The 24,502-nt window shown below is 38.1% G+C and overlaps 2 protein-coding genes across 5 annotated transcripts in view; one reads left to right on the top strand and one right to left on the bottom strand.

The window, feature by feature from the left end:
- Positions 1–6,798: 6,798 nt before the first annotated feature.
- her3 (hairy-related 3) lies at positions 6,799–7,851 on the top strand. Its single transcript, XM_027167159.2, has 4 exons — positions 6,799–6,852; positions 7,011–7,106; positions 7,270–7,351; positions 7,463–7,851. The coding sequence occupies exons 1-4, from the start codon at positions 6,799–6,801 to the stop codon at positions 7,849–7,851; spliced, it is 621 nt and encodes a 206-aa protein (XP_027022960.1).
- A 2,762-nt stretch (positions 7,852–10,613) lies between these two features.
- LOC113656264 (probable G-protein coupled receptor 153) overlaps positions 10,614–24,502 on the bottom strand; it is a 38,769-nt gene continuing 24,880 nt past the window's right edge. For 3 of the 4 annotated variants that reach the window (XM_027167449.2, XM_027167448.2, XM_027167452.2), the window contains 3 exons: positions 20,319–20,508; positions 18,013–18,197; positions 10,614–12,327 (listed from right to left, as the gene is read on the bottom strand). In XM_027167449.2, the coding sequence (XP_027023250.1) occupies positions 11,551–12,327; positions 18,013–18,197; positions 20,319–20,508 (1,152 nt within the window). In that variant the 3' untranslated portion in view covers positions 10,614–11,550. Of the gene's footprint in view, positions 12,328–14,018; positions 14,039–18,012; positions 18,198–18,805; positions 18,836–20,318; positions 20,509–24,502 lie in introns of all 4 variants that reach the window. The other variant, XM_047800187.1, reaches the window with a different exon arrangement.

Genomic DNA, 24,502 nt, shown 5'->3' with positions numbered 1-24,502 from the left:
CACCCTCCAGTGTCACCCATATGAGGATGGGTTCCCTTTTGAGTCTGATTCCTCTCAAGGTTTCTTCCTTTACCAATTTAAGGGAGTTTTTTCTTGCCACTGCTGCCTGAGTCACCTCAGACTTGCTCATAGGCGATAAATACACACACATTGTGAACTATATATATATCTTGAATGTTTTATTATATTAATTCTTTATATTATTCCTTATGTTTACTTTCTGTTTTATGTTTTTGTTCTGTAAAACTGCTTTGAGACAATGTCTATTGTAAAAAGCGCTATAAAAATAAATTTGAATTGAATTGAATTGAATTGTTCACTAGCGTTTTCACATTTTGACTTTTCACATGTGAATTTTTCCACCTCACCACATATTATGTACACATTTTGAAGCTCACACCTGCATTTACAATGAATAACTTTATTCTGTGGTATGGGACCTGGGCTTGATTGAACTTGTTAACGTAAGTAGGATTGATTTAACCAGGAACCGCAGCTGGATGTCAGCGGGGCTCAGGACCCTCAGGCGCTGCTCATTTCACAGCTGAATTGCGACTTTTTCCGGCCATTGAGCGCAGTTGTTAATAGGAGGATGGACCGTGAATGCAGGAACGAATCGCTTCAATAGTGAAACCCAGCGTGCAATACAGACCTCCTATATATTCTCTCTAAATGCACGAAAACGGCAATTTGTCGATTTTACCCCAATTTTACGTCCAGGGAGAAACACACGCCACCCACGCTGTTTACTTCAGCCATAGAGAACCATACTGCTGGCTCTTCTTCTTCTTCTTCTTCTTCTTCTTCTTCTTCTTCTTCTTCTTCTTCTTATTATTATTATTATTATTATTATTATTATTATTATTATTATTATTATTTGTAGTGCTAGTAGTGGTGTTATTTAGCAAATGCAATAGCTGTCACAAATGCTGTTTGTATTATACGCAGTTTGTATTATACTGTATATATATATATATATATATATATATATATATATATATATATATATATATATATATATATATATATATATATAAATTATATACATCAATTAATATCTAATAAAAAAAAAATCCAGATAAATTGTTCTTCAAAATTGTTCTTCAAATTGGTAGATTTATCTACCAATAAATCACAGTTTTTCCTTCAGGTTTAATAATATTCTGTATGCCAGTATCTCTTGTGCTGACTTAAAAACTTAATGTTGAATTAACTCATTTATATATGGTCTGTATATGGTCTGTTTGTAGTATAGGCCATATATGTGAAAATCTTGACATTATATTATATATTATAGCCCAATTTTAGTTAAGGAATACAGCATCTGGAAATTCCCTCTTCTGTGACCCGTCATGAGATGTTTTGAGACACCACAAATGTTTACATAACCTTTTCACATGTAGTGCATTTGGTTTTACTTTTAAAATAGAAATTTTGAAACTTTGAATTAGAAATTTTGTCATGAGTCTAATCTCATTTGTTCACGTGCAGTTGCTTCACTTGCACACAATCACATGGGGAATATATAAGGGATTCCAATAAAAAGGACGATGTTTTACACCTTTCCCTCCTTTAATTCAAATATTAAATGTAATTTAACCCTGTTGCTTCTGTAGCTTCTCTGTGCTCGCGCCTCTTTTGTCATTACTCTAAGCAGTGTCCGAAAAGTAGCCCGTTTTTCATTCTTATACAAATGCGCTCTCCAAGGTCTAAAAAGTAAATGGCAGATGTTTTGCAATTCAAGGCGCATCACCGACCAAAGATTTAGTGCCGAACAATGAGACGGCTTCTCTTTTGTTAGTCTCTTGTGTTTTTCAAGAGGAGCCAGGACAAAGGCTTCATCCTTCAGCGGGTTATAAAGTTACTTTCCGCCAGTTCATTTCAGAGCTTGAGAAAACCCAAAGCGATGTTAATGCGCGCCTCTCGCCTTTTCAGCCCCTAACCCCGGTGCACACAGCCAAACACAAACCATTGTGCGCCTGCACCAAAATAAAGACTCTTAAATAACCTACAGACTAGTCTATAGAAATTCATGATAGAACTTGTTTGATCAGACCAAAGCAAACAGAGACTTGACGTGCCTTTTTTTTTCTTTTAAAACCCTTTTATCTCATGCAGGTTATATGAAACTTTGTGCTAAACGTGCTCGCGCGCTGATTGTTGTTTGTGCACAGTATGCTTGGGTTTGGGATCCATTTGATTCCTCTTAATTTGTATTGAATCTCTGAATGGTTTTAAGGCGGTTCTACGATTTGTTTCGCTTTCAGATGACCTGTGCTACTGTTCATGGATGGCCTGCGTTAAGTTATTTTGCGTACGGTATATAAAAACTGTGGATAGAACGGCTAGAAATAATGCACGCATGCACAGGGTCGGATATTGATATTTATCTAAAAAAAATTCGTTTGTCACTCACACACACACACACACACACACACACACACACACACACACACACACACACACACACACACAGCTAGCAAACTTTTTTAGTTTAGGGTGGCTACTGTATGTTGGCCCTCTCTGTGTAATGGCACACTGGGCCAGCACTGACCCAATCGAAAGACTGACTTTGGCAAAGTGGATTTATAGGTGGCTGATAGACTATAGCTCTGGTGGTGCAAAGTTGGCCCAGAGGACAAAATAACGTTAAATAAAAGTTGGTCTAACCAATACCTTGATTTTATTTTCTACTTTCTAAACGCCTAGAACATGCAGTCATATTTAGAAAGACACATAACTTACTATTTCAAATGTCATAGGATCTCACGTAAATTCGGACACAATAACGTCGCATTATTTATTTTATGACCTGATAAGTGAAGGTTAAAACTTGTTAGTAAGCCCTTCCAGTGGCGCTGCTTGGCAGTATATAGATAAGTAATATGACTTAGGCCCTAATTCATGTAAAATAAGGGTGTGTGTAATATTGAGCTATAGATGTAAACTGCTTGCTCTTTTTTTTTTTTTTTTTTTGGATAATGTAAAAGACTGTAATGAGTAATATCTTTCACATGTTTGTGGTGTGCGGGATGTGTCCCAAAAGTTAGTAAGCCAGGGTTAGTGATTGGTCTGGTTCACATTCTGGTCTTAAGTATGTGAAAGTTGAGAGCCATTAAAAACAAAATAAAACAAAACACAACACATAAACAGTTCTTGTTAGTTAGAACCCGATGATGATCACAGAAAAGGGAATCTACAGTAGCTCAATTCAAGTTCGTGTAGGTGCTTTGTCTTTACATTCACGTGCTAATGAAAAAAATAATATATTTCCCTTAGAAAGAAAACAGTTTATTGCAGGTAATTGTATAATTGCCTCACTAATTGTTGTTAACAAGTCTCAGAATGCGTGAAATGACTGTGGGATGCTCCTGCTGAGTGCGGCTAGAAAGGCGCAGAGGGTTAATGAGTTACAGAGAATGAAACGTGAAAGCGTCCTCAGGGCACAGAAGGCTTTTCATAAACATACACTCAACTTGTTGTTTCAACGCAGCTTATTATTATGCACAAGTACGGGTACAAGTCGTTCCTGCTTCATTGTTATGGACGAAGCTCTTTTAAAAGGGTTTAAAAAGGGATTCTTTGATCTGGCACAAAATAAGGTGTCATGATTTTTTATTTTTTTTTGGATATATTCACAATAAAAAAATAAATTATAATTATTAAATATAATTAAATATAATTATTTTGTAATTCTGAGCAGCAAAAAAAGCAGAGTTCAATGACCTTTCCTACTAATAAATAATTTTAAATCTAAATGTATAAATGTATCATTTTCTGAACAGCTATTAATATTTTAGCAGTGATAAAAAAAAATCTCTCACAAACCACATAGGAGAAAAAATGGTGTAAAACCTTTGCGCTCTGAAAATTGCACTAATATGGTGCAACGTGTTACACTGGAGCGTGAAAACGGCGTGAAACGCAGCGTCCATGCAGCACAATGGAGCTGAAGCAGTCTTTATGCGCCAGCTTGCTTTGCTCCAATTTCATACCGATTTAGCGCGGCTTTATGCACACTGTCGTGATTTGCACCAAATTTTGCGGTGCATTACATGCAAGTTTATTGCGGATGCATCCAGAAAAGTCAGTCCTGTGTGCCTAAATAAGCGTTGGATGTTAACAAATCTGCATGGGTTATGCTATCTGTCACCAGACAACGCCGTCCATCAAAAGAAAAAAGAAAAAAACGCACGAGATTGCCTAAAGTGAGACAATGCATGCTTTAGAAGCATCTGATTTTTGTCAGCTTGTAGCACTGCGAGCTAATTAGACTACAAATTGCCCCCAATTAACTACGGCTGGCCGGTGGAGTTACTTTTTACAGCGACGACAACTTTCAGTGAAATGCAATGGCATATTGTCCATTAAGACAATATGCAACTAGGTATCACACCAGACATACATGATTATACAGATAATTCACACCTATAAATATATAAACTGCACTATAATAAATCCCTGCTTAGTTTATGTCTATGTCACACAGAGTTAGTTTATTTATTTAATTTATATATGCGTTAATTGTGTGTCTTTTGTTTGTTTAGTAAGTTTGTTGGTCAGTGCAAATCTGAGGGCTTAAACCCACACAAGCAGGATTGCCTTCACGCCAAAGCTTTTCTTCCATTTAAATCAGGCCACATTGTGCTTGAAAGTGAAGGGATTCATTCTCTCATCTCATACAGAGAGAAAAGTCAGACAAAAGGCTGAAGTAAAAAGATCAGTGGGCTCTTGGAAAGGGTGGGAGTGTGTTACTCTAGAGCTCCGGAGAAGAGCAGCACTCAGTGCTCTTTCATTGTGTCGCGTGGCGCGCGCTCGAGGAGGACATCAAATGCGAAGCTCCTTTTCTCTGCTTTCTACCACTTTGTTGAAGCAGTAAATCGTGAAGCCAACAGGGAACCTTTCCAGCCAAAACAGAAGGTCCACCAGTGTAACCACACGGTTCCCTTTATTTATTTGTTTGTTATAACAAAATCTAGTCAATACCAATAAAGCCAAGAAAACACAAGACTGCATCAGTATTGTTATTTTCAATAGTTTGCATTTCCACACATGAATTAATCTACTGGATTATTTTAGTTTGACAGTGAGAGAAACAACACATGATGGTACAAACTGTTATTTATTGTGGGGCTGTGTGTCAAACAGCCAGTGTCGACCCAATGCTAGTCCTAGACTGGAATATAATGACTTTTTATAACAACACTGCCAACGGTGGCTTATAAGACAAAATTATAGCATAACAGAATAAATGACTTTGACAAGATTGAAATAAACGTACATTATTGAGATCAGTAAAGAGCAAACATAGCAAATTTGAATGCTTTTCGCCATGAGGCACAGAATCCTCAAATTATACATTTAATACAATTCTTTTGGTTCTGCAACTAATATTTAGAAATTCTCTTTTTGTGATTCCTCGATTTATTCATTTACCCACACTGCTAACTTGAACATCATATGACTTAAGGCCGAACCAGAGCGATTTATTGCTTAATGTTGAAATGCTCATAACATTATTCCCTGCTTGGAAAAGGAAAAAAAAAACAAAGGAAATGGAAATAATTCCTGCAATGGATTGGTTTTATTAGCGTTAACATTTGGCTGAATGAGATGCTGACTCCTGTTAAAAAAAACTATTTGGACCACAATGTGTGTGCCATGTCCAAGATTTTCCCAAGACCTGGCCTCTATTGAAAAGGCAGTGTGGAAAATCAGGCGCTTAGGGGCCCTGGACAGGAGGCGTTCCTCTGATTCTCCTCGCTCTGCACTCTCAAGGCCACATCTGTTCCATTTCTACCTCTGTTTTGGCTTAAAAATATTTACGAACATATATTGCCTTCAAAAATCTACAATGCACGTGTACGTTCAGGAAGAAAATGGTAAATATTTATATAATAATGGTTATTTTCTCTGACGTAAATGCAAAACTTTTGATTCTTTCCTTGTCATTCGAGAAGAAAAAGACTGTGCGCTGTATGAAGATGTGGGCACGATTTGCACGGTTCTTCCCGCAGCCCCACGCCATGCAACATACACAGAAAAGACTGAAAGGACAGAACTGGTACAAGTACCCCCAACAGAGCGACTGAGAATTTGCAACGTTCCTATTTTATGGTGATTCTGTACGCTTATCAGGACAACTTCACCCCACACGTTGGTGGTTGGGTTCACATTGTATCACCAAAGATGTACATGGTGTGCATTCTTTATAAGTGACATTTAAAGTTTTATTTGGTGAACTGTGACTTAGGTCGAATTCTATAAAAGAAAACGAATGACAGTCTGACCCTACCTCACACATTCTGTTAGCAATTCATAATTGACCTGCTGAAAACTGACCACTTCCAGCTGCATAATGAATAAGTTTGGACCAAAATGAGGTTAGGGATAGCGTGTTATTATTTATTTATTTGTTTGTTTGTTTGTTTGTTTGTTTAAATAACTTATCTATAGACTTGTAACTCAATAACCATTTCCTTTCCACCACAGCACTTATTCAATAAGAAAGTTAAACATTACACACAAATCATTATATATTTAATGGTTCGGAAACAACAACAACAACAACAACAACAACAACAACAACAACAACTCTAAAGTTCTCCACGTTTCTGAGTTGAAACTGTCACCAAATAGCCTCTCCAGAGCTTGATATTCATTGGCTGTAGCAAGTGAAGCTGAAGAGCTAAAGGGCGCGCGCCCTATTGACATGTTAACGGGTGTCTCAGTATAAATAGGTCGTGCAGCGCGGATTCCAACACACAAGTGCGCTGGAGTCTCTCGAGCACTGGAAGGATGGTTGCAGCTTCAGAGTCCTCGATAAAGACAAAAGTTTCAGGCGGTAAAAAGGTGAGACGAGTTTCGGATGAATCTTGAAGATTTTTGTATTTTTCATAAAATAAGTTAAAAATAAAAATAATGAAATAAATTCTAATGAATTTCCAATGAATTCTAATGAAATTATTTATATTTATTATTAATGCTGAAATCTGTTGTGTGTCTTCCAGATTTCCAAACCGCTGATGGAAAAAAAGAGAAGAGCACGCATAAATACCTGCTTGGATCAGCTAAAAACCCTACTGGAAGGCTTCTACTCCAACAATGTACGCATTTTCATATTTCACATTATTTTCTTTATGATTAACAATATGTTTACATATACATTTGGGGTACTTACAGTAGACTGAACTTTGATCATTAAAGTAAACTATTCAAGTAATTGGCTTGTTACATTTCTAATGTTAACGTTACACATTTAATTTTAAGATCCGAAAGCGGAAATTTGAAAAAGCGGACATTTTGGAACTAACTGTGAAGCACCTGAAGCATCTTCAAAGCACTGAGAAAGGTTTGTATTCTAGGAAAGAAAACTGTTAAACGGTTACGTCAGTGTGTAGCATAATGACACGAACAGGGTGTGCGGATTTGTGTTTTAACTGTGTTTCCCTTACTCTTACAGTATCCACCGTTAGCCCTGCTATCACTGAATATCAGGCCGGCTTCAGGACTTGCATCGCCGGTGTGCATCAGTATCTTCTCATGAGCAACGCAAACCCTGCGCTCAGGTCTAACGCGCTTGCGCACCTGTCTAACGCACTCCTGTGCCTCGGCGCGCGACTACCGGATTCCAGTACCGCGGACAGCGACGGCTCCTTGAAGGCTAGCACTCCCACATCTCCTCGCACCGACGTCATGTGTCTCCTGACTGACGTCAAAGTGTCTCAAAACGTTAAACGAAAACGGACTGAAATCTCCAACAAAGACAAAACAACACACAAGCACATCGTTGTTAACCAAAGCTGTAGTGCTTCTACAAACTTACAGCACAATTATTGGCGGCCCTGGTAGCATCTTATAGACTTCCATTTAGACGTGTATAGATATTTTAAACAAATTGTTTTTTATAATAGAAATATAGATTTGTATGTTTTATGTTGAATTAGATCATATTAGATAATACTTTTGTAAATGTCTATTTTTATAATAAAATATTTTTTTAATGATGTCGTCTCTGCATCTATGTAAAAGTGTTACATAAAGCTCTTTTAGGTCATTAGGTAAGTGGAATGACATTATCAGTTGTCCTTTGCAATAAGGAAGGAAGATACTTGTCACTGAAGTGGATCTTAATAAGTATGTAATAAATGATACAATATACTGTATATTAATAATGAATTTAAGTTACTTTCATTGATTAGGTAGAAGATACACAGCAATGAACGGTACAATTTAGTAAGCTTTATAAAACAAACCTGTGAGAAGAAAACTAATAAAGTATCTCAGTAAAATGTTGTACCATAACAAAACACCAAAGCAGTTTAAATGGGCAATTGCCTATATTCTGTCCTGCAAACACAAAATACTGATTTTTTGCAAGATATTTGATATTCAAGCATGTTAAATATATGACATGTATAAGCATTTGTAATTAGAAAATGCATTCTGTGATGTAAACTGTGTGCTCACTGGCTTCTGTCAGACACAGCAGCAGAATAAAGCTGGAGAGGATGGCATCATGTGGTGAGGAGAATCACTGGCACGCCCCCGATCTTTTTACTGGCCTATTCATAAGCAGCTGTGTGCTGAGGACAGTTAAATGGGGTGACTATGCAACACTGTGAAAAAGGCATCATCTGTCTCAGGAAGAAACAGAAACTGCACCATGAAACACACTATATTGTGGGTTGAATAAAGATATATATTATCTTATCTTATAGTATCATCATATCTTATATACAAAATATTTTATAAAGTAATATACAAACCAGGGGGCACGGTGGTTTAGTGGGTAGCACGTTCGACTCACACCTCCAGGGTCGGGGTTCGATTCCCGCCTCCGCCTTGTGTGTGCGGAGTTTGCATGTTCTCCCCGTGCCTCGGGGGTTTCCTCTGGGTACTCTGGTTTCCTCCCCCGGTCCAAAGACATGCATGGTAGGTTGATTGGCATCGCTGGAAAAATTGTCCGTAGTGTGTGATTGCGTGAGTGAATGAGTGTGTTTTGCGATGGGTTGGCACTCCGTCCAGGGTGTATCCTGCCTTGATGCCCGATGACGCCTGAGATAGGCACAGGCTCCCCGTGACCCGAGGTAGTTCGGATAAGCGGTAGAAAATGAGTGAGAGAATATACAAAAAAGTACATTTCCTCATCTGGCTGATGCTTTAAAAATTGCACATAATGCATGGATTTGAACACATGGCTTCAGATCTGTAACTTAAACCTTAACCACTGAGTCACAGTCATGCAATCATACGGTCTATCAGCCTGTCATTTTTTTTCATAACATCATATTAAGCAGGGATGCACCAAATGATTCGCAAAAACTGTCAACCTAACTACACCTCAAAAACATTAGCATTCCACAGATGTTTCTGAAGTCCATCCCATATCTCTGCTTCCATTTTCCTGATCCAGAGCAACAGATAACAGTTTCAACAGGATTTGTGGAGATTCAACAGATTCAACAGGATTCAATTGGAGTTGCGAATGAGGACTTAATAAAGATTAACATTTGTTGAATGGCTGATATAAATTAAGCGACTCTGCTCTACCTGCACCTACAGAGGAAGAGACATTGTCTAACTGGCCACATTCGTAGACTGTTTAGCTTGATAAACCATTATTCAAACTGACCCTAGCTGGGAATAATAGTGTTGTGTATAGACAAGGTATCAGCTCAAAGTGCTTTTTTTATTATTATATTTATTTATTTTTTGTAATTATTCCACTTTTAATTAAATTTATTCATTAAATATATGGCAAACTAGTTTGTATCAAATACAGGAGAGGAGTAAATAATAGCATTAATAATAGAATTTTGAATACTAAATCTAAATAGTAAATATCTTCTTTTTCATGTTGCAATGCAATAATCAATGTCTTATGATTATTACCCATGTTAAATTTTGTGATAATTTCGATTTCTTCTTGAAAGACCAATTAAATATGTTCACCTATAGAGGAGGTGGTAATATGGATAAACATATAGTCACTACTGAATTCTAATCATTCTAGTGGTTAGCATGTTCGCCTCACACCTACAGGGTCGGGGTTCTATTCCCGCCTCTGTGTGTGTGTGTGTGTGTGTGTGTGTGTGTGTGTGTGTGTGTGTGTGTGTGTGTGTGTGTGTGTGTGTGTGTGTGTGTGTCCTGAGATGGGTTGCCACTCCGTCCAGGGTGTATCCTGCCTTGATGCCCGATGATGGCTCCCCGTGACCCAAGGTAGTTCGGATAAGCGGTAGAAAATGAATGAATGAATGAAAAGTGAGTATTAATGCCTTGTGGAGTTCAAATAAAGTGCTCTCTTTCCAACACTCTCAGAAACAATGAGAGCAGACTACTTTTTTGATAGGAATGGTGTTGCATGGTTGATTTTTTTTTTCTCCTTTTGCAACCATTAACTGTGCTAAACTACTATATTTTGCTTTCCTTATTCCTTCCTTAACCTTTTAACTCAGCATGCTTATGCATGTTTCCAACTGTGAAACATTTTGAAGAAAACTCTCAATTAGTAAAAAGGGACAAACCATAAAGGGTTCCCATGACATCAGCAGATAAATAAAAAGCACGGATGGTACTAGCGCTATTAGAAAGTAATGCACTGACGAGTTGAGTTCAAATAGAATTGTGGTGATTTAATGGATAAATAACCGCGTGTGGCATTTACTGTACATAGCCAAGTACACAATTTCAATCTAAAAAACAGAAACAATTGTAATGTAAAACTTCTTTTAATAAAAATGGTTGGAATTAAGAGCTCATTGAAGATCATTTTAGGAATTGGATGTTTGCTCTGTCAAAGAAACCCGGGTTAAAGGTTCTCCCAAATGTTCTCAAAATTTATCTTGAGGGCATCAGTTACTTCCAAACAAATCTGAGCAGTGAAAATAAAACTTTAGAAAAGATTCATTAGAATAAAATGCTTTGGTGTTTGTTGACAAGTTATTTAACCTGAAACTTAAACTTCTTTTCTAGAAATCATTTGTGTATGAAATAAAATGGCTGAAAATGGAAATGATTAACTCTGATTTACAAATGTACCTTTTGTTTTGTTGTTTGATGGAAATCATATCATATCCACTATACGTTAATAGAATCAATTTTATAAAATAATAACAGAATAACAAAGCACACAATCGTAAACAACAGAAACAGTGAAAAGAGTGGAATAGGAATCCAGTAAAAAGTTTAAATGGCTAGTTGTGGCTATTGTAAACACCAGCTGAAAAAAAGGCCCTTTTCTACTTTCATAATTCTCTTTAAATTGAAATATTAATTCCAAATAATGCAATACAAGATTAGCATGTTTTGTATATTTGTAACATTTAAAAATAGCTATAAAAGAATGTACGTATCTCTGCCTTAGACCACTTCTCAAGACTCAATCACTAAGCGCCCATGTTACAAAAACATTCCACTTGAATATGTATAACAAGAATACTCATATCAATAATAAGAGATGTGTGTACGACGTATAATAATAATAATAATAATAATAATAATAATAATAATAACAATAATAATAATAATAATAATAATAGCTTCAGGATCTTAGTTTGTCGATCTGATGGAACCCGAATGAAATGCGGAATATCTTGACGACGGTGATTGTGAGTTTCTGAAACTGTTCATGCTCCCCTGGATTTCGCTCTTAGTCACATTCCCTTCCCCTTGTCCTGATTTTCCCCTGAGTGATGAGTGTGCTGCTGTCCACACGCTCTGGCCTGTTAAAATTAGTTCAGAAGCACGTTTTCTGTCCCGCCGCTGCTCTCGGCACCCTTTATCAGACCCACATTCGCTCAGACCCACTTCTACTGCTCTCCCCCTGCTGTTACTGTCCTTTCTTGGTGAGCTCTGGTGCAGTTCAGTGCGTGAGCCCTTGTGTTCCATAGCACGTCGCAGGGCCTGAGGCTCCCGCTCGAAATGTGTGAGCGGGAAATGTGGTAGCAGGATAATCTGATGCTCTTGAGTGGCGGAAACTAACGAGAGTGCCGACGCACGGCGGGGGCTCCTAATTGGGCTGGCCAGAGGTGTTTCATCGATAAAATTGATCACCTCGTCACGACTGAAGCAGCCCAAATTGTCCTCGGAGCGCTGGGGTCGAGGGAGAGAGCGTGTCCCGTCAGAGCTCCTACGTGCGTGTTGATGGCGGATGCTCTCCTCGTGGTACGAGACCAGGCTGCTGCGCCGCCTCTCGTGGCGGTTTGAGGTGTAACGTGGGACACCCATCATGTCCTCGGTGGAGCCCCAGCGATGCAGGTAGGAAGGAATCTGCCCTGTTGTCCACATGTCGGTTTCGTCGTGGGAGTATCTTCTTGTAGGGGGCACCTGATGTAAACACAGAAACAGACCATGTGGATTGCTTAGTACGCAGAATTCCTGTTCTTTGTATCATTCTGCAATGCATTATCAAGCTACTAAGAACTAGGGCATGCTTTCAAAATCCATTATCCGTTATATAATCTATGGCATTAAGAATGTAGGATAATGTGAATTAATACGGGATGATAGTATCCTGGCAAGCTAATCATAGGAGCTACACTCAGTGGCCACTTTACTTAGTTACACACGTTCACCTTCGATCAGACACACACAACACACTGGTATGCTTTCTGACTGTTTTTCATCTCTTGCTTTCAGCCCTATTGATGAGAATCTGGTACTGCAGGGGTATCAGATAGAGCACTTTGGGGTTTTCAAACAACTTTTCGGCTCAGTTGATAAAGCACAAAACCGGGCATAAAGGTTGAAGCTAAATTCCCAGCTCAACCAAGCTGCCAGTGTTGTGTCATTCAGCAAGCCCTTTAACACTAAGGTTGGCAGAGATAAATGTGAGTCTGGACATGTCTTGGATTGCTATAGTGAGAATCTAGCAACCAAGCCAACAAAACAAACACTGACCATTAATAAAGGGGTACAGTAGTGTACCCCTTTATAATAAGTGTTAAAAAACCCCAAAAATTGGATACACTCATAGCATAGCGTCCGGGTCACAGCAATACCGCAATAGTATTACCAGCTGTGTAGTCAGGAACTGCTTGCTGGCAGTGGCAACCATGAAGACTCAGCTGGCTGGTGGGATTTCAAGTCATGTAACACAATATGTTTTCGATTGAATCCTTTTTACACATTGGTAGTCTAATGCCGACATTAGCCCTGTTGAACATCCGATAACTGACTGGCAGAGGACAGCAATTGTAGTGCCAGAGTTAAAAAAAATAAATCTTAGGCAAAATATTCTGTGTGCCATTTGGCTAATCTACTGTTATTAATTATTCATTCATTCATTCATTCATTCATTCATTCATTCATTTTCTACCGCTTATCCGAACTTCTCGGGTCACAGGGAGCCTGTGCCTGTCTCAGGCGTCATCAGGCATCAATGCAGGATACACCCTGGACGGAGTGCCAACCCATCGCAGGGCACACAGACACTCTCATTCACTCACGCAGTCACACACTACGGACAATTTTCCAGAGATGCCAATTAACCTACCATGCATGTCTTTGGACTGGGGGGAGGAAACCGGAGTACCCGGAGGAAACCCCCGAGGCACGGGGAGAACATGCAAACTCCACACACACAGGGCGGAGGCGGGAATCCTGGAGGTGTGAGGTGAACGTGCTAACCACTAAGCCACCATGCCCCTGTTTTTAATTAAAGTATTTATAAATTGTAACTCATAGCAGGTTGGCAGGTTTGGTCATTAAATCGTCATTTCACACAAACCCAGCCAACAGCGGTCCAAAGCTGATCCCTTTCCAGTGATGTGTGGAGGTGACTGAGATCAGACGAGCTACATAGCAACAAAGGGCTTACAGTCAGTAAGATTACGCTTAATAAAAGTGCATCTGTATGGTTGCCCTACTAGCTAAACGGGCCAATAAATCTAAACTGCATGGACAATATAAACTGACCACTGAGTGTATAGAAAGCTTACTCCTTTATATACTCTCTCAGAACTCATCTATAGTCAAATTCAAGCCATAATCGCTGGTTCTGTAGATTTAATACTCACATTCCACATTGTTCTGAGAACTACACAAGAAAAATATAATTGATTAAAGATTTTTTCTGGACAAAGGTGTACATACATAAGAGAATGAGACAGCAGCTAAAACTGTATGGTGGCTTTGTTCTTGGCGGTGACTGGCTGAAAGCGGTGTGTGAGAACTTTGGCCAGGAGAGGGAAGCAAAGCATCTTTATATGAGTAATGGAGTACAAATGCACAGGCGGTCAGAGTTAGATGAAAGGACTAGAGCTGGTCAGGACGGTCCATCGAGCCAGTAAAATAATACGCTGTGTTTTACAGCATTCACACCAGATCAACAGTGATAAACATTTGATTATTTTACAGATTAATTAACTCTGGTTTCCTACAGCACATTAAAATGAGCTTAGAATCTCCATAGAATTAGAGAATTTCAGAATTTAAGAATATCATCTTTATTGGGCATTTTCATTTACAGTCCCATTTATTTATCTTGAATATCAATTTTTGTCCACTTTCAATATAGAAAAATTAGAAGCCAACTGTACAGACGATATTTTCATCCCTCGGGTTTTGTTACATAACACTGTGCTGTGTCTCAAACCGAGAGGCAGCAATTAAAACATTATTTTCTCTAAGAGATGCAAACAACAGACTGTTTATGAATATAAAGGATTTCAGTGCTATATAAAGCACTGAAAACGCATATTATTCTGCTGGCTCTTTGCCACGTCAAAGCAAAAATGAGTTTAGAGTTATGGAAAGCGCATCAGCATTTTATTGCAAAATATCACTGATTTATTTTGTACTGAAACATGATGAAGTCTCACTGGTGAATTAGTGGATTAATGGATAGACTAGTGCTTAATGTTCTAGTGCTACCTTCAGGCCTGAAGACCCACATAACACCAGATCGTAACCCTTAAGAGCTTGTGCTATTTTCTGAGAAACTGAGCGATCAGAAATGAGAAACACTCATTTCCAAAGTTTCCAGGAAGAAGGAGTTTTCGGAGCAGTGTGACCTACATGCCAAAGTGTCAAGAAATTGTTTTTTTCTTGTTTTTTTTTTGTTGTTTTTTTTTTTTGAAGCGAGTACACTTTTGAAATGTAAGTCATGTTGATCATTACCAGTATACTACAGTGCTGCTGAATGCTCGGCTCTGATTCATCAGAAGGTGGTTAATTAGCTGTGAGGTTGATATCCATGCACTTGTTCTAATACAATTTGTTGTTTTTTTTACCATTTTAAAGATGAGAAAAGTTCAAATCAGCTGCTTGTTATATTTAAACTCACAACGTCCACGATATTTCATTCACGTTGATTTTTTTTTCTTATAACAGCATGGCCTGAAGTGTTTAATTCCATAACCATACCAGCGAAATGAGACACATTTATGAAGCAGCATAAATTCTCAATACAGATCTCAATACAGTGCTCAAAAGTTTGCATACCCTGGAAGAAATTGTTAAACATTGGCATTTATTTGGAAAATATGACTGATGATACTAAATATTTTTTTCTTATTTAAGGATAGTGATCAAGTGAAGTCATTAATTATCAAAATGTTTTTTGACTCTGAAATCACCTAATATAACCTGATCAAAAGTTTACATATCCTTGAATGTTTGGCCACATTATAAACACACGGGTTGATACACCGAGGTTTAAATGACTATTAAAGGGAAGTTTGGCTTGGCTGGATACTGCACCATGCGGAAGACAAAATAACTGCCTATGGACCTGCATAATGAGGTAATTGAACTTTATAAAGCAGGAAAAGGGTATAAAAACATATCTGAACACTTGAAAATGCCAGTAAGTACTGTTCAAACTCTGATAAAGAGGTGGAAAATAAGAGGTTCTGTTGATACTAAGTTAAGGTCAGGTAGAAGAAAGATTTCACCCTCTACAGCTAGAAGAATTGTTCGGGACGCAAAGAAAAACCCACAAACAACTTTGAGAGATATACAGGCTGCTCTGGAAAAAAAGTGGTGTTTTAAGAAGCACAATAAGGAGGAACGTTAACACAAAAGACCAGCATGGTCGAGTTGCCACTGCGCCCATGCCACAAAAAGGCCGCCTCCAGTAAGCCAGCCAGCACCTAGACAAGCCTCACAGCTACTGGAGCAGAGTCATTTGAGACCAAAATTAAATTTGCATATGTTTTGGTCTGTATGAGCTCCAGTGGCACAGGAAAGTTAGTAAAAATTGATGGCAAGATGAATGTAGCATGTTCTCAGAAAATACAAGCAGACAATTGGCATTCTACAGCACAAAAGCTGTAGAAAGCTCTCAGATGTTCCAACATGACGATGATCCAAAGCATAAGTCAAAGGTTGACCCTCGAATGGCTACAGCACAAAAGGCTGAAGGTTCTGTAGGTCATCACAGTCTCCTGATCTCAGTATCATTGAGCCACTTTGGGAAGATCTCAAACATGCAGTTTGTGCAAGATAACCAAGAAACCTACAGGAACTGGAAGTATTTTGCCAAGAAGCATGGGCAGCTATACCACCTGAGAGAATTAAGGACCTCATGCACAATTATTGCAAAAGACTGCATGCCATCATTGATGCTAAAGAGGGCAACACACCGTATTAAGAACTAAAGGTATGCAAACTTTTAAACAGGGAATATTACCTTATTTTCTTTTTTTGTTATGTTTTGTTTGATGATTGTGCCATTCTGTTATGCCTTACTGTACATATCAAGTTGAGTCCTATAAGAAATCAAATACATTTGTTTTGCCTTCTCACTCATACTTTCTTTAAAAATTGGTACACACCTTGCAAATTCTCCCAAGGTATGCAAACCTTTGAGCACAACTGTATAGGTAAAAGCTTTAGTGATTCTCTGCAGTAATAACTTAGTTATAGAACTTAGTTATTCTGAAAATAGCAACAAACTATTCATGTGTTTTGACGTGCACGGCTTTTCACACAGCGTTTTATTCCCAGGTTATCGTCTTTATAACCCCAGGTAGAGGAGTGAAGTTTAGACTTACAGTAGCATCACTTTGTCCGCTTTATAACTTTTTTTTTAGCTTTTTTAACATTTTTTAACCTTGATCTGAAGCAGAGTTAGCAGCTTTTAAGGTGTTAAACCCTGCACTGCAGTGTTAAAAGTGTTCAGTGTGAATTAATGTGGTTTTAGAACGTTACGAAGAGTGTTTCCTCATCAGAAATCGAATAGCGCACAACTTATATCATGTGATTTCACCAAAACGGCTTGGTCATGCATCAAAACACTGAACTTCAAGGAAGTGCATGACATGGGGTATGTGACACTGAAGCTGGATATTAACAAACACCTGGTCAACTTCCAAACAACGTCTGCTCGGGCACAGAACAGCTGAAATGTTTTCCTCACTGATGCGACAGCACGAGAGAAGCCACGATTTAAACCATTCGATGACGTATTTATCTATTCAGGTTTGTTGACACGGCAAATATGGCAAGAATAGTCCAGGAAGGTAAACCCAGGGTTTAGGATTAAAATACAGTGTAAAACATCAGATAATGAATAGTGAGTGAGGATTTATTATTAACTCCAGGTAAAGTATAAGTAATGTGAAACATGAAAGAAGATAATCCAGGATTCTGTTTACGTTGGGTCACCTAGGTTCATGTGTGAAAAGCCCTTAGAAGTGTAGACTTTCTAATGAAGCTATATATAGTATTGCATTTAAAAAGGTTGATATTCTCAATATATACTGAGTTACAGCCTAATAAGTGTGTAGCATGAAAAAAAATCACATTTTCCAAACAGCCGAGCACATCATATTTCTTGAATACCAAGTGGGAATATATTAAACTGACTAAATAACACATTTTTCTTTTTTTTCTTTTTCTTTTTTTTCTTTTTTAATGATTCCAGAATAAGTTATGACAGCATTAGAATATCAAAAGTATTGAGGGCCATTGCAGCATGCACAATTCTCATCTTATAAAGTTGCAAATAAAAGATCAATTCATGGGGAATTAAAATAAAACAAATAAATAAAATTAATGGAAATATACCTGCAAATAGTGCATTTTATCTTCCTGAGGCTCCCTCAATGGATAACACTGGGGGACCCCCCTTTCTAAGGTTGAGAATTCGTACTTGGCAATACGGTCTACCGTCATGATATCAGCTGCAGAGCTATAGTCATAAGGTCTGTCATATATTAAGTCCGGATGAATGCCTCCATCCTGGCTGTTTTCTGCAAACGCAGAAAGCATATATCAGGATTAAAAAAAAAAGACGTGCTCAGATACACAGACAGACAGACAGACAGACAGACAGACGAATATGTAGAGAGAGAGAGAGAGAGAGAGAGAGAGAGAGAGAGAGAGAGAGAGAGAGAGAGAGAGAGAGAGAGAGAGAGAGAGAGAGAGACAATTCACTGTTCTTGGGTTTTGGGCCTGCATTGAAATTTTTAGGTGTTTATTGGTGGGGACGATGGAGAAAAAAACAATTACAGATCTTTGACTAGTCCTTGATATTGTGACTGCTCTGGTATAATAAAGAGGAAGTTTTAGATTCACTCCAATGAAATCCAGCTAACTTTTTTTTTCTTCTTTTGTTTGTTTGTTTTTATTCAATTTGAACTTGAGATATTTTGACATATCAAACTTCAGGAGTTACGTGAGTAACAAGCAGGACTGAATCTTAGTAGGGAAAATAAGCAGGGCTAGGGCAGTATAAAATGCTGATCTTAAGCAAATATGGCCTGGGTAAGCATGAAGGATGAAGTTAGCTATTAGCACAGGCAGCTTCGCATGCAGATCAATGGCAGGTAAAGAACAAGAAACAACCCTTTATACATACACCCAAGCTGTGTTATACAAGGCAAGCCCTCTGAAAAGAAGCAGAAGCACTGGTAACATTAAGATCACAATAAAAACCCAAACGTTTGCACAGTTCATTTTGGATTATTAAGCATGCATTGCACTGAGATGAAACGGTAATAACATGGTCAAATGACAGAACTGGTTTGTAAATGACCTAAAATTGTGTGGGAGCCTGGGAATATATACACATATATATATTTGGCAAGATCTTCTTCAGACAAACTGTCTACGTTTGTTAAACTGGCTGCTCAGCCAAATTAATATTTGCAGGAAGACGGCCAAGGCAAGGTTAGATAAGAACCTACATAAACCTACATTTTTGGCTTGTTTTGGTAAAATATGTTTATGTTTTCAGAACATAGAGATGTTTAACCGCAGCAGCATCCAACAGGATTTTCACAGACCACCACACAATTATTTTCCATGGTCATTAATATATTAATTAATATCCTTGAATCGAGCAACAGCGGATTCTTTAAAATAAAAAAATTCTCTCAAACGCACCTTCTATATTAGGTTAAAATAAACAAGACGATTATTTAAGTTACCTACAGCAGCGGCTCGTAACCACAGATTTCATTGGGGCATTGAATTTCATTAAAGCGTGGCATCGATGTATTGCTTTAGGTGATACATGTATTCTCAGTGTCTTTAAAAATAGTTTCCTCTAACACAAGTTTAAACTTCTCCATGCACATATATGTCACTCACATATTATTGTAACACAAATTTGAATATAGTGTAATTGAATATAGTGTCTTTTGCACAGAATATGATCAGGGCGTGTAAATACATCTCAAGGATCCAAAAAACATCTTAGACTCTTAAGGGTTCATTATACTGATAGCCTCGAACAAAATGAACTCGAGAGCTGAGTCATGCTACAGGCTACTATCTTGTACATTTAAACTGAGATGGGATCGGAGTTGACTAATGCTACGTACTGTATAACCTATGATAAAACCCACTGCTCCTCCCACAAACACGGGGCAGGGTGATTCCTGCTCCAAGGGGCCGCTATTACTGCGTCTTGCATTTCACATATTGTAACCACTGGTTACAATCGTAACTACAAAACCTAAGAGAGAGTGCTTTCCCACGATTGTGCAACAAGACGAATTGTTGATACGAACAGACGAACAGCTGATAAATGTGGAGAGGCTCTGCCCCACCTGCCTCTATGGATGAGCCGCCACTGGTTACGTCTAATAATCTATACAACTGTAGACTCCAGACAAGTATAAGGACAATGACATAAAGCTTTTTAACAATTTGGTTTGAGTGATCAGCTAGTGCAGAATATACAATATATCATATCATTATACTATATATTATAGATTCTAACATTGCCTCAACATTTTGCTGATGAAATAATCTCTTCCATATTAAATACATGATATTTCCTCTCCACTGCATATAATCATTGGCTGTCTTAAGAAGATCTCTAAGCTCTTGTGGCACCATGCAGAAGTTTTCACCGTGCTGCTTACCTTCGTCCACCTCGTCGTTGGACATAATAGCCACACATTTCTCCCAGACCACCTTGACGTCTGCACGGTAGCGGTCACAGGCCCACAGGAACATTGGGAGGAGGATGGACTGGGCTATGGAGCACCACAGCACACACAGGACCATCCAGCTGTAGGAATGGTCATACTTCAGACTGGCAAAGCTCACCACCTGTGACAAAGACAAACACAACTTAGTAAAATGTGTTGTTCATGTAAGGGATTAGCCTCATTCACAAGTCCTAGTTCACTTGATAAACAAAGCAAACAAGCAAAATGAGCCACTACCCCATGTTTCATATCCTTTCCCTTCAGTGAATTTGATTTTCTTCAGGGGGAAAAATTATTTGTGTTTGATTTCACCACTGCTTTCATTGAGAAATTAGAAAAGCTGAGTTTTCAGGAGTCATCCTTATCACCGTAGCTAGATTCTTGCCTTTCTGCTAAATTGATCAAACTCCCTAAGTCCAATTTCAAATCATTTCAAATATTCATGCAGCATTGTACAGAAATCCCAGCATAAAACTACATCTTAGGGCTTCTTTTGTTGCCAGAACTGACTGTTTGCTGTTGTATCTTTCTACTCATTCACCACTTAACATACTTCATGCATTGCACAACCACTTCATAGAGTCATCAGGAAATTGTGATTGTGAACATCCAATTATTTTTGTTACAGCGCTTTTGTAACCCAGTCTAAACAAATATAAAAGTATACACACAAATGACTTAGTAGATACATCTAGAGATTTGACAAAATCTATAGCATGACTAGGTGGTTATATAGTGGAGTTGGTGCCCGTTAAGATGCTGAGGAAGGAAGGGATTAAGGGGGAAAATCACTTGGGTTTCTGTATCTAGAGTAGGTCGATCCTACTAAAAAAAAAAACCTCCTCATGTATTTCATGGACTACATTTCCACTGATGTATTTAGTTTTCTTGCAGTATCTTTCTGTACCATGTACCGTTAATCTCCAGCTTCCTCTGGCATTAGCTGATTACTCAGCTAGCAAGTAAAAACCTTGACAAATTCCCTATAAATATTTTTGCTCCTGTACAGTGGGTGCACATTTCTAAGATTCATCATTAGGAAGAATTTTCCCGAAGAATTTTCCCAGTAATCAAACTGGGAAAGCTATCTTTAAGCGTCCTCTTAATATGACTGTACTGGGTGTGAGCCCAGGTGGCCAGGCCTGGGCTTCCTCTCAGTGTCAGTGTTTAATCCTTGGAGTCAACGTTATGCTAATATTAACATTGAACTCCATGCAAGGATTCTATCCAGCCAGCTTTACAAAAGCAGATTGCAGTAGCCTGTTCATCACATCAGTTATCCCAACATATGAGATTAGACTCAAAACCATGTGAAGCACAGGCCATTTAGCGAACTCACTGTAAAACACACTGTAATTGAAGTGTGCATGTGACAAAGCTGTCAATGCATTTAAATAGCTCATTATTGCAGCGAACGAGAAAAAAAACAGGCCTCGGTTTATGGCACGGAGTGTCGGACCGGTGCGAATGTTATTCTACATAGGAGTAAGGAATAAGAGAAAAACAAAGTGAAGAGAGTGAAACAGATGAATAAATAATAAAGAGGAGAAGATTCTACATTGGAGCAGATTGAGAGAAGTTACTAAAATATTTGGCAATATTATAATTTGGTATAAAATGAATAAAATGACAAAAGTTTGAGATATCAAATATATCATCTGTAATCACCAGCAGCAATTAATGAAAGGTTTGTTCAGGTCAATTCAGATGTATGGAATATTTGAAAGTATAGAATCATCTCAAGTATTTCTGGATAAATATTACAATACGAGCGAATAAGTATGTATAGCGAATACGAGCCTATAAGTATATAGCTGACGTTTAATTCAGCTGGGTTTTTCATGGGTCAGACTTATTCTAGCCCCCAGCACAGAAACTAATCGGCTAAAAGAAAGTCCATAAAACGAGAACATTTCAATCACATTATAGATGTGTAAATGCACCAGTGGAGACTTTTAAGAAACTAAAATTCTCATCATTCTCCAGATACATACTATGATATATTCTATATGGTGCAATTAATGCAACAACATTTATACTGCTTTTCAACATTCATCTATCTTGTTAAATTTTTTAAGTTGCTGTTAAATTATTAAATCTGATGTTGGCACATTACATGTTATGAGAATACACAGGGTTCTTCAGCTACTGAGAAGTGACACGTTTAACGAAAAAAGAAAAAAAAATCTCTGTACTTGAACATTATTTTCTTTCAGCAGATCCATTCTTGGCAGGAAGGCTATGTTGCTTACATCAATCTCTCTCTCTCTCTCTCTCTCACTGGCTCTCTTTCTCTGACCCATTTAGCTGAACAGTAGCTGAGGTTAAAGCTAAAAGTTCGTTAAATAATAATAAAAATATCTACATAAGCATCTCCTTGATCCCCTGGGAGCACTGTTCCCCTAATTAAAAGTGAACCAGTGAGGCCGCTTGCTTCTGTGTGATGACAATTTTACACTCTCAGCTGAGAGCTTTTCTCAGGCCTCCAGAGACGAATAATCCTGTGGTGTTCAGTCTGCTTCTATCCACCATAGACTTCAAACTCTCTCTCTCTCTCTCTCTCTCTCTCTCTCTCTCTCTCTCTCTCTCTCTCGCTCTCTCTCTTACACACAAACACACACTCTCAGACATGCACACACACACACACACACTCTCTTACACACAAACACACACTCTCAGACATGCACACACACACACACACACACACACACACACACACACACACACACACACACACACACACACACACACACACACACACACACACACACACACATACAGACTCTTGGAACTTTTGCCTCTGCAAGAAAACTCTCAGAGACACAAACACACTCTCTCTTACACACGGACGCACACACACACACACACACACACACACACACACACACACACACACACACACACACACACACACTCATACACACTCTAGAAGACTTTTTCCTCTACAAGAAAAAACTCTCACTGCTGTGAGAATCCTCCTATACTCCTATACTGCTGACAAGCATGTAACTGGAATTGGTCATTAAAGTTTCAGAGTGAAGTCTTACAGCGGTTGAAAGCTTTTGCAGTGTCTCTAAGTGGTCAGAGTCGGGGACAAGTTCAGCTTGACACATTGCTCCTTCTGTGTAGTGTCTATGAGTCACCGAATGGATCGTACGCATGAGAAAGCTCAAGCTGTGATTTTTTTCAAGTTACACATTTTCTAAAACATCAGTCAAAACTGGGAAACCTTCATGAAATATACCTGTAATATCACATGCTACAGTATGAATGATAGAACATGAATCAGCCTCGTCTACAGTGTCTGAACAGTATCTGTGTATCAGTGACCGCTTAGTTTAAATAAACACACGTAGACTGTACACAGATAAATGGATGCTAATTAAATATAAAAAAGTTGAATTTGAAAACATTATTTATAAAAATATGAAAAAACCTCCAAACTTTCACCAAATGAAAATTGACAGAAGTACAAAAGGTTTGCTTTTCTTTATTTAAAATAGAAATAATGGGATGTGGTAGCCTAGTGGTTAAGGTGTTGGGCTACCAATCAGAAGGTTGTGAGTTTGATTTCTACATCCACTAGGTTCCCACTGCTGGGCCCCTGAGCAAGGCCCTTAACCCTCAATTGCTTGGTTGTATAAAAATACATACATATAAGTCGCTCTGGATTAGGTCGTCTGCTAAATGCTGTAAATGTAAATAATAAATACAGTGAATGACATGATTTACAAGTTCTGTTACTAGTCTATGTGGGATAAAATAATAAAAATCTTTTTAAACGTAAATCTTATTTTCGCTGTGTGTTTGCCTTAAAGAATAAAGCAACTTGTCGTGTTCTTCACTAAAAATGCGTAATATGTAGGATATACAGTACTGTTTAAAAGTTTTAGGCACTGGATGATGTAGATGTTTATTTTATGACTTCGGATTGGGTCAATACAGTATGTTTCCAACCTAATTTAAACCTAGTATATTTTGTAACAGATCAGTTTTTAGACAAAAGCAAGGGTTTAGGTTGTGACAGACAAAATCTCTAGATTTTATATCAGAGCAAATTTCCATATAAAACAATGCAACATGTATCTGAGATATTCAAATTACAGTTTGATGTA

The sequence above is a fragment of the Tachysurus fulvidraco genome, chromosome 14 (genome assembly GCF_022655615.1).
Source record: "Tachysurus fulvidraco isolate hzauxx_2018 chromosome 14, HZAU_PFXX_2.0, whole genome shotgun sequence".
Taxonomy (NCBI): Eukaryota; Metazoa; Chordata; class Actinopteri; order Siluriformes; family Bagridae; genus Tachysurus; species Tachysurus fulvidraco.
Note: the sequence above shows the minus strand (reverse complement) of the source record. Positions and strands in the feature narration are given on the sequence as shown.

Excerpts from the sequence above, each read along its gene's own strand:
- her3 (XM_027167159.2), top strand. The coding sequence starts at position 6,799 with ATGGTTGCAGCTTCAGAGTCCTCGATAAAGACAAAAGTTTCAGGCGGT. Across the intron at positions 6,853-7,010 it reads AAGTTTCAGGCGGTAAAAAG|ATTTCCAAACCGCTGATGGA; the intron begins GTGAGACGAGTT and ends TGTGTCTTCCAG. Across the intron at positions 7,107-7,269 it reads AAGGCTTCTACTCCAACAAT|ATCCGAAAGCGGAAATTTGA; the intron begins GTACGCATTTTC and ends TTTAATTTTAAG.